The sequence below is a fragment of the Oncorhynchus tshawytscha genome, linkage group LG04 (assembly GCF_018296145.1).
Source record: "Oncorhynchus tshawytscha isolate Ot180627B linkage group LG04, Otsh_v2.0, whole genome shotgun sequence".
In the NCBI taxonomy this organism is placed as follows: domain Eukaryota; kingdom Metazoa; phylum Chordata; class Actinopteri; order Salmoniformes; family Salmonidae; genus Oncorhynchus; species Oncorhynchus tshawytscha.
This window is the reverse complement of record NC_056432.1, coordinates 55,408,787-55,422,728: the sequence shown is the minus strand read 5'-3', so window position 1 is coordinate 55,422,728 and position 13,942 is coordinate 55,408,787. Positions and strand designations below refer to the sequence as shown.

The following is a 13,942-nucleotide window of genomic DNA, read 5'->3' as shown; positions in this document are numbered from 1 at the left end:
TCTGGGTAGGTAGAGAGATACAGACATGGTTAATCTCTCCTTAGAGCTCCCGTGTCTGTAACTGAGTCTGTGCATCACAGAGGACTGCCACATCACACTGACACTAAGCCTGTGTCTTTACCCCTGAGCACAGCAACACAACCACAGGATTAAACTACTACTGCACAAACTACTAGCCTAATACTCTTTTTGGTTCCAAGTGAACCCTTTCACAACTAAAAGGTTCTAAGTAGAACCTTGTCTGGGGTCTACCTGGAACTAAAAATGGTTCTATGGGGAAAACGAAGAAGACCATGAGAGGACCACACAGAGAACAGCCCTGCCATACAAATCTAACCCTTCTTTTACCAGGCATTTTCTCACAGAACAGGTTGAAGCCAGTTCATTATTTCACAGACACACAACGTGTCAGTCTTCTTCTGATAACGCCTGGACTTGACATCAGCGTGAGGACACGCCTCAGTCTGGCCTCACGCCAATACAGGCAAAACAATACCGCGAAATGAGGGAAACCAAAACGAGCCATTTAAGGAGAATTTTACCTGAATAAATAAAACAAATGTCATTATTGAAACCACTGAACATCCTCTACAGTTTCAAGGAGAATCAATACAACTAAAGCAGATAAATTGTGCTTGGCAGTCGTTATGATGACTGTAGAAATACTGGAGGCTAAAATGTCAAATGTAAATCAGGCAGTCTGTGCCATACTGACTAATATTCATAAGTGTATAATTAAAACAGTTCATTTGTGTTCATTGACATATAATTCATCTGACTCATCCCCAAAAGGCTAATTCCAACAACCAGATGTACGTCATTCCGTTCTGACTCATAAGCATTACCATACTTCATTACCATACTGCATGTTCATATTCATGGCTTGAAGCAGAGGTGAAGAGAAAATGTATGAATACATCAACCCAAAAACTTTTTCCATTTCTCTTTCGTGAGATACAAAGAGTTGTTCTGTATCATCTTTTGTTTTGTTTCAAAAATGATCTTTATCTTTCCCTTGGGCAGACATGGAAAAAGCATACACAAGTAGACAATCACACGAGCACACACACACACACACACACACACACACACACACACACACACACACACACACACACCCCCCTCACAAAGACCAGAGACTCCCAGAATACCCCCAGTCCAGTTTGGGGCTCCACTCACCCCCAGTTTCCTGCTACGCATGCGGACGTATCCCTGCTTGACGATGTCGTTGAAGTTGGAGGCCATCTCTGTGGGAGCTGGGACCTGATGGGGCCTATTGAGAATAGCATCCAGTCCTTCTGTCCTCCAGTCCAGCCCTGCACCTAATCCCCCTCCCTCCCCTCCTCTTTCCCTCTTAAGTCCTGGGGTTACCTTGTCCCTCCTCTAAATCAGCCAAATCTCCCTTTTCAGATCCTGTTGCCCTCAGACTGCGCTCACTCCTCTATTGCAGCTCGTTGTCCCCCATCGTCCTTTCGTTGCAGTCCCTAAAGAAGGAGAGAAGGAGAGAGAGAGGAGAAGAAACAGGGGATCTATTATTCATTAAAGTGGCAGGAGAGAATGGTAGTGGCTTGCAGACACACGGAACATTATCCTCCATTATTCATTGCTTTGGCAGACACCATTATTGAGGGCAAGTAGGTAGTATGGCTTCTGTGACACATCATTATGTATAGTGTACAGCACAGCCTCTGTCTCGGAGCTACTGGAACTACCATTAGATCGGGCTTGGAAACAGAGGCTCTTCCGGAGACCATCCTTCCCAGTCAAGCAGGAAGGAAACAGAGTAACGAGGAGAAACTCATTTTAAGTTCAGCCGGACAGCTGTAAACCAAAGCAGACTTTATGACTTCGTCATTGTTTCTAATGCTCTTCTGACAAATCCCAAAAGCTACTTCAATAACAACTCAAATCAAAAGAATGTTGGTTGGTTAAATGATCCGTCATGGAGACTGTTTGACACAGTATTGAGAGCAGCCATGTGATATGCAGAGCTCCACAGTGAGGGAGATGGGGTGAGGGGGACTGTAGTTCCAATGGCATCAATGCCCCTATTCGGACATTCAAACACACACTTGTACACTCACTCGTAGAGATGCAATTTAAGCATGCACACAAGTACACACACAGACACATCACAAACACCATTGGAGGCATTGCAGAATGAGACAGACAGGCAGGGAGAGTATCTCCTGAGACCATATGATGCCATTCTCAGGGTTCTGCTCTAGTGGTGCGCGGGTAAGCGGTTTGTTCACCCGCACCCACCCGCAATTGCTAGTAACCCATCTGCAACCACCCGACTATATGTGATACAGTACCCCACCCTAACTCGATAATATCGAATATGCGCTATAGGCTAATCAGATTGGGTGAAAATAAAATTTGAGAGGGGGCATGGGATTTTATTTGCCTGATTTAGATTATGTTTCTGCTTATAATTTCCGACATTTTGGTAGGCTATTTAGTCAAACTGTCTATAATTAAATACATGCAGCTTCTCTTCTGTAATTATAGCATAATGTCATAAATCAATAGAATGAATCCGATCTATCTAGTTGAGTCGGTAAATTTCTCTGTCATCTCAATTTTTTTTTTTAAAAAAGGAACGATTTTCTGTGCAAAAATGTCCAAATGACATCAGTTTGACCGGTTGTAAGGATATAGAAGCTGTGAAAATGACCCAACATGTTTCTGATAGGATTTCAGTTCGGCTTGGATGCATATTTTATGTGGTTGAAATACTATCAGCTTTTATGATGCTGATAAAGACAGTACCTCTACAGATGGCATCTAATTGTACATTCTCTCAAATCAAATCAAATCAAATTTTATTTGTCACATACACATGGTTAGCAGATGTTAATGCGAGTGTAGCGAAATGCTTGTGCTTCTAGTTCCGACAATGCAGTAATAACGAGCAAGTAATCTAACTAACAATTCCAAAAAAACTACTGTCTTATACACAGTGTAAGGGGATAAAGAATATGTACATAAGGATATATGAATGAGTGATGGTACAGAGCAGCATAGGCAAGATACAGTAGATGATATCGAGTACAGTATATACATATGAGATAAGTATGTAAACCAAGTGGCATAGTTAAAGTGGCTAGTGATACATGTATTACATAAGGATGCAGTCGATGATATAGAGTACAGTATCAACGTATGCATATGAGATGAACAATGTAGGGTAAGTAACATTATATAAGGTAGCATTGTTTAAAGTGGCTAGTGATATATTTACATCATTTCCCATCAATTCCCATGATTAAAGTGGCTGGAGTAGAGTCAGTGTCATTGACAGTGTGTTGGCAGTAGCCACTCAATGTTAGTGGTGGCTGTTTAACAGTCTGATGGCCTTGAGATAGAAGCTGTTTTTCAGTCTCTCGGTCCCAGCTTTGATGCAACTGTACTGACCTCGCCTTCTGGATGACAGCGGGGTGAACAGGCAGTGGCTCGGGTGGTTGATGTCCTTGATGATCTTTATGGCCTTCCTGTAGCATCGGGTGGTGTAGGTGTCCTGGAGGGCAGGTAGTTTGCCCCGGTGATGCGTTGTGCAGACCTCACTACCCTCTGGAGAGCCTTACGGTTGAGGGCGGTGCTGTTGCCATACCAGGCGGTGATACAGCCCGCCAGGATGCTCTCGATTGTGCATCTGTAGAAGTTTGTGAGTGCTTTTGGTGACAAGCCGAATTTCTTCAGCCTCCTGAGGTTGAAGAGGCGCTGCTGCGCCTTCCTCACGATGCTGTCTGTGTGAGTGGACCAATTCAGTTTGTCTGTGATGTGTATGCCGAGGAACTTAAAACTTGCTACCCTCTCCACTACTGTTCCATCGATGTGGATGGGGGTGTTCCCTCTGCTGTTTCCTGAAGTCCACAATCATCTCCTTAGTTTTGTTGACGTTGAGTGTGAGGTTATTTTCCTGACACCACACTCCGAGGGCCCTCACCTCCTCCCTGTAGGCCGTCTCGTCGTTGTTGGTAATCAAGCCTACCACTGTTGTGTCGTCCGCAAACTTGATGATTGAGTTGGAGGCGTGCATGGCCACGCAGTCGTGGGTGAACAGGGAGTACAGGAGAGGGCTCAGAACGCACCCTTGTGGGGCCCCAGTGTTGAGGATCAGCGGGGAGGAGATGTTGTTGCCTACCCTCACCACCTGGGGGCTGCCTGTCAGGAAGTCCAGTACCCAGTTGCACAGGGCGGGGTCGAGACCCAGGGTCTCGAGCTTGATGACGAGCTTGGAGGGTACTATGGTGTTGAATGCCGAGCTGTAGTCGATGAACAGCATTCTCACATAGGTATTCCTCTTGTCCAGATGGGTTAGGGCAGTGTGCAGTGTGGTTGAGATTGCATCGTCTGTGGACCTATTTGGGCGGTAAGCAAATTGGAGTGGGTCAAGGGTGTCAGGTAGGGTGGAGGTGATATGGTCCTTGACTAGTCTCTCAAAGCACTTCATGATGACGGATGTGAGTGCTACGGGCGGTAGTCGTTTAGCTCAGTTACCTTAGCTTTCTTGGGAACAGGAACAATGGTGGCCCTCTTGAAGCATGTGGGAACAGCAGACTGGTATAGGGATTGATTGAATATGTCCGTAAACACACCGGCCAGCTGGTCTGCGCATGCTCTGAGGGCGCGGCTGGGGATGCCGTCTGGGCCTGCAGCCTTGCGAGGGTTAACACGTTTAAATGTCTTACTCACTTCGGCTGCAGTGAAGGAGAGACCGCATGTTTCCGTTGCAGGCCTTGTCAGTGGCACTGTATTGTCCTCAAAGCGGGCAAAAAAGTTATTTAGTCTGCCTGGGAGCAAGACATCCTGGTCCGTGACTGGGCTGGGTTTCTTCCTGTAGTCCGTGATTGACTGTAGACCCTGCCACATGCCTCTTGTGTCCGAGCCGTTGAATTGAGATTCTACTTTGTCTCTGTACTGGCGCTTAGCTTGTTTGATAGCCTTGCGGAGGGAATAGCTGCACTGTTTGTATTCAGTCATGTTACCAGACACCTTGCCCTGATTAAAAGCAGTGGTTCGTGCCTTCAGTTTCACACGAATGCTGCCATCAATCCACGGTTTCTGGTTAGGGAATGTTTTAATCGTTGCTATGGGAACGACATCTTCAACGCACGTTCTAATGAACTCGCACACCGTATCAGCGTATTCGTCAATGTTGTTGTCTGACGCAATACGAAACATCTCCCAGTCCACGTGATGGAAGCAGTCTTGGAGTGTGGAGTCAGCTTGGTCGGACCAGCGTTGGACAGACCTCAGCGTGGGAGCTTCTTGTTTTAGTTTCTGTCTGTAGGTAGGGATCAACAAAATGGAGTCGTGGTCAGCTTTTCCGAAAGGGGGCGGGGGCAGGGCCTTATATGCGTCGCGGAAGTTAGAGTAACAATGATCCAGGGTCTTTCCACCCCTGGTTGCGCAATCGATATGCTGATAAAATTTAGGGAGTCTTGTTTTCAGATTAGCCTTGTTAAAATCCCCAGCTACAATGAATGCAGCCTCCGGATAAATCGTTTCCAGTTTGCAGAGAGTTAAATAAAGTTCGTTCAGAGCCATCGATGTGTCTGCTTGGGGGGGATATATACGGCTGTGATTATAATCGAAGAGAATTCTCTTGGTAGATAATGCGGTCTACATTTGATTGTGAGGAATTCTAAATCAGGTGAACAGAAGGATTTGAGTTCCTGTATGTTTCTTTCATCACACCATGTCACGTTGGCCATAAGGCATACGCCCCCGCCCGTCTTCTTACCAGAAAGATGTTTGTTTCTGTCGGCGCGATGCGTGGAGAAACCCGCTGGCTGCACCGCTTCGGATTGCGTCTCTCCAGTTAGCCATGTTTCCGTGAAGCAGAGAACGTTACAGTCTCTGATGTCCCTCTGGAATGCTACCCTTGCTCGGATTTCATCAACCTTGTTGTCAAGAGACTGGACATTGGCAAGAAGAATGCTAGGGAGTGGTGCACGATGTGCCCGTCTCCGGAGTCTGACCAGAAGACCGCTTCGTTTCCCTCTTTTTCTGAGTCGTTTTTTTTTTTGGTTGCTGCATGTGATCCACTCGGTTACACTGGTTGTAAGGCAGAACACAGGATCCGCATCGCGAAAAACATATTCTTGGTCGTACTGACGGTGAGTTGACGCTGATCTTATATTCAGTAGTTCTTCTCGGCTGTATGTAATGAAACCTAAGATGACCTGGGGTACTAGTGTAAGAAATAACACGTAAAAAAACAAAAAACTGCATAGTTTCCTAGGAACGCGAAGCGAGGCGGCCATCTCTGTCGGCGCCGGAAAGAGATGCTGAAAGAAAGAAATCATATTTCTCCACTCATGTTCCCAAATAGTAATTTAGCCTACATTTGGTGTATCATTTTCCTACAAAAAATTCTTAATATTAAGGCTGTGAAAGGTTCTAGACCTACAGTCAGTGTCCAGACAGTTTTCATTTAACCCATCAGAACAGCAGGCTACAGTTCCCTTGACGTCCCCATCTTGTGACTGTCCAATTTGTGTAACACCCAACAATCACCACACATAACACAGCTATCATCCTCTTTTACCACTTCAACAAATCTTTCCCAAACATTTACTTTTCTGGCCCTCCCTTCTCTTCATTTTCAACTATTGAATTAAAACTCAGACATTGTCCTTTTTTGCCTCTGTGGATCGACTTTTAACTTTTTCTGCCCGTACCCAAAAGCGTTTGGCGATTGCCGTGTCGGCTGCTTGGCGCGTACAGTTAGATCTTGAAGCTTAGGCTTACATGCTGACCAGACCGGGACACGTCGCGTGCGCGAGCATCGCAAAATAAATGTAGAAATCCATGTTATTCAATTATTGCACCCACACTGCTTGCGCGTGCCAACGAGCATCTGCGTTGCCAAGGGCTAAAATAGAAGTCCTTTCTATTTCTGACGCAGATCGCGCTGAAAGTCCTGCCTCTCCCATCTCCTCATTGGTTTATAGAAGCAGGTACCCACGTGCCATCTCCTCATTGGTTATACCCACGTGGGTAATTGAAAGACGAACTGTTTTTGACGGAAGTCGTGGTAATACTATGAAAGTTTAGATGCCGATCACCATATAAGTTCAAAGATGAAAAGCCTGGAAGGAGGAGAAATGACTAGAAACGATTCGGTTGGCCGTTTTATGTGTGAATTAATTGGCAGAGTAGAGGACCTTGTGCATTTCAGGTAAAATAACAACTCAATGTTTATATACCAGGGCAAATTAGCTAGCAACAGCAAGCTAGCTAAATAGGACAAATTAGCTAGCAAGTGCAGGCTAACTAGCTAAATTTCCATACATGTTTAATGCTTTTCGACCTGTCCCCAAATTAATGTCATCGGGTTCAGAGTTTGTTTTGATATTTTGACCTGCGTGTCGTGATCACGTTTGGTGTAGGGGGACAACATAAATTTATGCACGATAGCGCACGATGGCGCACGTGCGCAGCCGGTTTGGGTTCCGTGTTATGCACTAACTCCAGATCGCCTAAAATAATGAAAGGAAAACCTCAATGTAGCCTATAGATATAAATCAATGTAGCCTATAGATATAAATCAATGTAGCCTATAGATATAAATCAATGTAGCCTATAGATATAAATCAATGTAGCTTATAGATATAAATCAATGTAGCTTATAGATATAAATCAATGTAGCCTATAGATATAAATCAATGTAGCCTATAGATATAAATCAATGTAGCTTATAGATATAAATCAATGTAGCCTATAGATATAAATCAATGTAGCCTATAGATATAAATCAATGTAGTCTATAGATATAAATCAATGTAGTCTATAGATATAAATCAATGTAGCCTATAGATATAAATCAATATAGCCTATAGATATAAATCAATGTAGTCTATAGATATAAATCAATGTAGCCTATAGATATAAATCAATGTAGCCTATAGATATAAATCAATGTAGCCTATAGATATAAATCAATGTAGCCTATAGATATAAATCAATGTAGCCTATAGATATAAATCAATGTAGCCTATAGATATAAATCAATGTAGCCTATAGATATAAATCAATGTAGCCTATAGATATAAATCAATGTAGCCTATAGATATAAATCAATGTAGCCTATAGATATAAATCAATGTAGCTATAGATATAAATCAATGTAGCCTATAGATATAAATCAATGTAGCCTATAGATATAAATCAATGTAGCCTATAGATATAAATCAATGTAGCCTATAGATATAAATCAATGTAGCTTATAGATATAAATCAATGTAGCCTATAGATATAAATCAATGTAGCCTTTAGATATAAATCAATGTAGCCTATAGATATAAATCAATGTAGCCTTTAGATATAAATCAATGTAGCCTATAGATATAAATCAATGTAGTCTATAGATATAAATCAATGTAGCCTATAGATATAAATCAATGTAGTCTATAGATATAAATCATACAATAATTATATATGGATTTTAAAGTATTGTTTTGTCTTGATTCAACCGGCCGGCCCGCCACCCACCCTCCCTTCATCCACACAATATTTAATGATCCTAAACACACCCGCCCAGCGGATATAACCGCGGGGACTGCGGGTTATAAGTCAACCCATGCATCACTATTCTGCTCGCTGGGGGGCAGAAATCAGTGTGGTGCATCTTCTCCCTGAGGAACTGGCGCTAAATCTCCCTGACAATGGTGGAACAGAGACATTAAACTTTAACAAGGACCTCATTAACCAGGACAGAGCCAGGCTAATCGCTCACAGCACTGTTGTTTTAGAGAAGTGGCTCACACACACTGGGGAGGGGGCTAACACATATACACACAAACACACACACCTTACAGACAGACAGACAGACAGACAGACAGACAGACAGACAGACAGACAGACAGACAGACAGACAGACAGACAGACAGACAGACAGACAGACAGACAGACAGACAGACAGACAGACAGACAGACAGACAGACAGACAGACAGACAGACAGACAGACAGACAGACAGACAGACAGACAGACAGACAGACAGACAGACAGACAGACAGACAGACAGACAGACAGACAGACAGACAGACAGACAGACAGACACACACAACATATAGAGCTAAAAAGCTGCAGACTGGCTCTACTTTTGCCCTCTGGGACTGCTGGTGTCACCATGGTGGGTATCCTAGCTTGCCAAGCTCCTAACAGCATTCTAAGAAAGTAGTACCTGGCAAAGACACACGGCTGGGAACAAGAATACATGTCGGCTGAGCAGAGGATCCTTATGTGGATGGGATTGGCTCAATGTTAGCATAGTGGGAGTGCTTGAGACACACTTGATGTGCCATTATAACTTGGAGCACAATTGGAAAGCGATTAAATCCCATGAAAGCTATTCAAATGAGACAAATGTGCACCCCGGTGAGATAAAATAACTCCCAGGGTGATGCTTAGTTAAACAGAGCTTCAATGGAGGTGATTGAGGAATCAGGAGGATTTGTACAACTCTACACATTACACATGCTGTATTACAGATCTATTCAACATCCATGGTCAGCAGTGAATCACCAGGAGAACAGGGATTGTTGTCTGCAGCCAGAGGTGGGCTGGTGTGTGAGGAAGATCAATAAAGAGTGCACACAATGGAGGATCAGCTTGTCAAAACCCAACGTCAAAAAAAGGACATGCCATTGATTCTGATCCTGCACTGACTACTCCTGTGCTAGCCTCTACAGTGAAACACCAGGGCCCCGTCCCCCCTCTACCCCCTCTCCACCCCATAATCATTGAGATGTGCTGATTTACCTTTTTTTCCCACGATCGATACACATCGGCAGCTTTTCCCCCCCTGAAACGGACAGTAAAACGGCCCGCGGGTGATGTATCACTGAGCAACACATTAGTATTAATATACGTTCAGTGTGTGGAGAACACATTGTCCCGACAGGAACAAAGCCTTATCACGCCTTGTGTCAGCACAGGAAACCACTCCATTGTACTCTGCTTGTTTTACACGACGGCGCATCGCCACTAGGCCGGCACAGAGCCGGGAGTGGGATTCTAGGAACAGACAGACAGACAGACAGTATCGTCAGTCACTACTTCATAATGTGTGTTTATGATAGAGGGGAACACAGGAGTGTCTGTCGGGACCCAGGTGCCGGGGATGGTAATAGGCAGATAATGAATTCAGAGATTAGTGAATCCCACTTCGCTCCTCTCCCAGCGAACGAGGAACAAACAGCTTGTTAAAGAAGGACGTGAGGTGAGACGGCGGAGGTAACAGTGCTTTAACGAAGGCGAGGCAGGAACACCTGTTCCGGCTGGAAGTGTAGGTTGAGACAAGAGGCTGCAGACATGCCTGTCTCTGGGAACAGAGCGACTTGATAACAAGCGGCTTTGAGGAGGGCCTTTCGGGTGTCGTCTGTTCTCTACTTTCTTTAGAGGACACGTTAGATCACACAGCTGGCTGCTAAACCTCTTCTGAAAGCCCATCAGCTCCTCTCAGCCACACATTTAGGGAGGAACCTGATGGTTCCAGAGTATACACATGACTATAAAGGACAAATTAAGAAGGAGAATGCTACTGTGGAAAATAAGCACATTTCAGATGGTTAAAAAATGGTGATGATGGTACATCCACTGTAAGCATGGGAACCTAAACGTGTCTCCCCAAAAGGCCTGTCTGCGCTATGGGAGAAGAGAGGAGACAATGTACAGCTCCCTGACAGAGAGAACAGATATATGCCATGCTCGGAATAACAATAGGGAACCGTGGCTGTGAGCTTGATCTCATATCTCATTCACTATCACCGAGTCATTTAAAGGGGCATATCATATCAGAAGTCAGTTGTCAACGGAATACTTGCACACGTCAGTCACGCAAAATCTACCGTGACTGTACTGTGAATGTTGTTTTACTCAATTGTTTTTTCCCAATATTGTCATCTTTGAAAAACCAAGGTGTGTCACAGCCTGACCTTAGAGAGCCTTTTTATTCTCTATTTTTGCGAGGTTGGGTACCCTAGTTTGTGTATTTCTATGTTGGCCTGGTATGGTTCCCAATCAGAGGCAGCAGTCTATCGTTGTCTCTGATTGGGGATCATATTTAGGCAGCCTTTTTCCACCTACAGTTTAATGCAACCTGAGTCAGCTCTCCGTACTCATCCTGAGGAGCGTGCTAGCTGTCTGGTGAAGACTGTGTCGGACCAAATGCAACAGGTCTCCAGTACACCTCCCCAGCCCTGCACGTCCTGTGCCAGCTCCCCGCACTTGCCGTGCGAAGGTTGACATCTGTCCAGGACACGTTGTGCCAGCTCTACGCTCCAGACCTCATGTGCTTCTCCCCAGCCCGGTACATCCTGTGCCGGCTCTACGCTCCAGACCTCCTGTGCGTCTCCCCAGCCCGGTACGTCCTGTGCCGGCTCCACGCTCCAGGCCTCCTGTGCGTCTCCCCAGCCCGGTACGTCCTGTGCCGGCTCCACGCACCAGGCCTCCTGCGCGTCTCCCCAGCCCGGTACGTACTGTGCCGGCTCCACGCACCAGGCCTCCTGCGCGTCTCCCCAGCCCGGTACGTCCTGTGCCGGCTCCACGCACCAGGCCTCCTGCACGTCTCCCCAGCCCGGTACGTCTTGTGCCAGCTACACGTACCAGGCCTCCAGTGACGGTCTGCAATCCAGAGCCTCCAGCGACGGTCTGCAGTCCGGATCCTCCAGCGATGGTTCCCAGTCCGGAGCCTCCAGCGACAATCCCCAGTCCGGAGCCTCCAGCGACGGTCCCCAGTCCGGAGCCTCCAGCGACGGTCCCCAGTCCGCAGCCTCCAGCCACGGTTCCCATGGTCCGCAGCCTCCAGCCACGGTGCTCATGGTCAGGAGCCTCCAGCGATGATCCATGACCCAGAGCCTCCAGCGATGATCCATGGCCCGGAACCTCCAGCGATGATCCATGGCCTGGAGCCTCCTGCAAGGGTTCCCAGTCCGGAGCCTCCTGCAAGGGTTCCCAGTCCGTAGCCTCCGCCAGTGCCTCCGGCGACAATCTATGGTCCGGTGCCTCCGGCGACGATCCACGGTCCGGTTCCTCCGGCGACAATCCACGGTCCGGTTCCTCCGTCGACAATCCACGGTCCGGGGTCCCCGGCGACGATCCATGGTCCGGTGCCTCCAGCGACGATCCACGGTCCGGAGTCCCCGGCGACGATCCACGGTCCGGTTCCTCCAGCAACAATCCACTGTCCGGTTCCACGGAAGCGGAGGGATCCGCGAGCGGAGCGTGGTCTACGGTGGTCTACGTCCCGAACCGAGCCGCCACCGAGGCTAGATTCCCACCCGGACCCTCCCCCATAGAGTCAGGTTTTGCGGCCGGAGTCCGCACCTTTGGGGGGTGTACTGTCACGCCCTGAATTAGAGAGCCTTTTTATTCTTTATTTTGGTTAGGTCAGGGTGTGACTAGGGTGGGTACTCTAGTTTGTGTATTTCTATGTTGGCCTGGTATGGTTCCCAATCAGAGGCAGCTGTCTATCGTTGTCTCTGATTGGGGATCATATTTAGGCAGGTCTTTTTCCACCTGTTGTGTGTGGGATCTTGTTTATGTATTGTTGCTTGTGAGCACTGCATAGCTTCACATTTCGTTTTGCCCTTTATTGTTTTCTGTGAGTTTCATTTAAATAAACATGTGGAACTCTACGCACGCTGCACCTTGGTCCAGTTATTCCAACGAACGTGGCAAGGTGAGGCTAGCCAATGTTCACTCCCCAAAAAAATTCCGTCACTGAAATTTCACGTCTGCTAAACAAGCAAACGTGAACATTGTGAAAATTCTGTGCAACTTCTGGCACGTTTACTGTGAACGCCGTGTTTGTACCTGCTTTAAGTTACAGTTAGAACAGTGGCCAAGTACGCTATCGTGTGGTGTTCAATGTAGGCCTACATTCCTTGAGACTTTTAAAAAAACATGTAGGGATTGACATTAACCGGCTGATCCACTTGTCTTTCAGACAAGGACTTGACTGAAAATGTTGTGTTGTTTGATGCAAGAAACCACTTTACAAAATACAACTCATTATTATTCCCATACCATTACAACAGAGAATCAGACAAATTATGCTGCCCTCTGCCTATTGGCTACTTAGCTTATTCAAGACTGTCTCAAAATACAACACTGCCCCTTTAAAAAGCTCTTTACCTTACTTGCTTTCAAAGATGTCTAGAAATACACATGTTTTGTGCTCTTGTGGGATGCAACCACTCCCCCATTGCTGACTAGAAAGTCGCTATAACTGGGATAATAACTCACTAACTAGCAAAGAATATGAACAAATGTGCACAGGTGGCAAGATGCAGCCCTCGCTTTGATCTCAAAACAAGGGCATCTACTCACGCTGTAAACACAGTCCAGCTCAGTATGGGCCTGAGTCATGCCTTTAAATGCAATAGAATCCTACTCCAGTGTGCTCTGCCTACAAGAAAATATCTTGCATAGTTCGTTTTGTTTCAGGATGTTGCATTGAAAGTGCCGTTGGTTCGAGCAGAATTCGCACAGTAGTGTTAACTAAAGGGGAAAACGAGAAATTTTTGTGAAGTTCAATCTGATGCTTCTTCGCGCGAGCTGAAATGTCTTCTGCGAGGCAGTCCTGGGGGAGCTGCGCCGCCCGATTGCAGCTTTGAGGGAACAACGAGGCCAAATCTACCGTATGGCTGTCTTGAAATGAACTTTCCTCTCTTCTCGCCTGATCACTGACCCTTCCTGCTCCCTCTCTCCTCTCTGCGTTGTATTGTTGATGTCAGAGTTCGATATGGATCCCACTCTGCCCTGTTGCTGGAAGATGGATTGAACCACACACACAGAGCCAGCAGCTACATGGACCTCCTGAACTGTTGAGATGTGAGGGAGGTGTGGTAGCTAAAGGCAGGGAAGTGTGTTAAACCACAGATTACCCATTATGCATATATTGACCAGCTACTCAAGAGGCTGCT

The 13,942-nt window shown here is 46.1% G+C and overlaps 1 protein-coding gene across 2 annotated transcripts in view; it reads right to left on the bottom strand.

The window, feature by feature from the left end:
* Nucleotides 1-13,942, bottom strand: part of LOC112249056 (docking protein 4) — a 56,164-nt gene that overhangs the window by 16,576 nt on the left and 25,646 nt on the right. For both annotated transcript variants that reach the window (XM_024418671.2, XM_024418672.2), the window contains exon 2: nucleotides 1,180-1,484. In XM_024418671.2, the coding sequence (XP_024274439.1) occupies nucleotides 1,180-1,245 (66 nt within the window). In that variant the 5' untranslated portion in view covers nucleotides 1,246-1,484. The remainder of the gene's footprint in view (nucleotides 1-1,179; nucleotides 1,485-13,942) is intronic.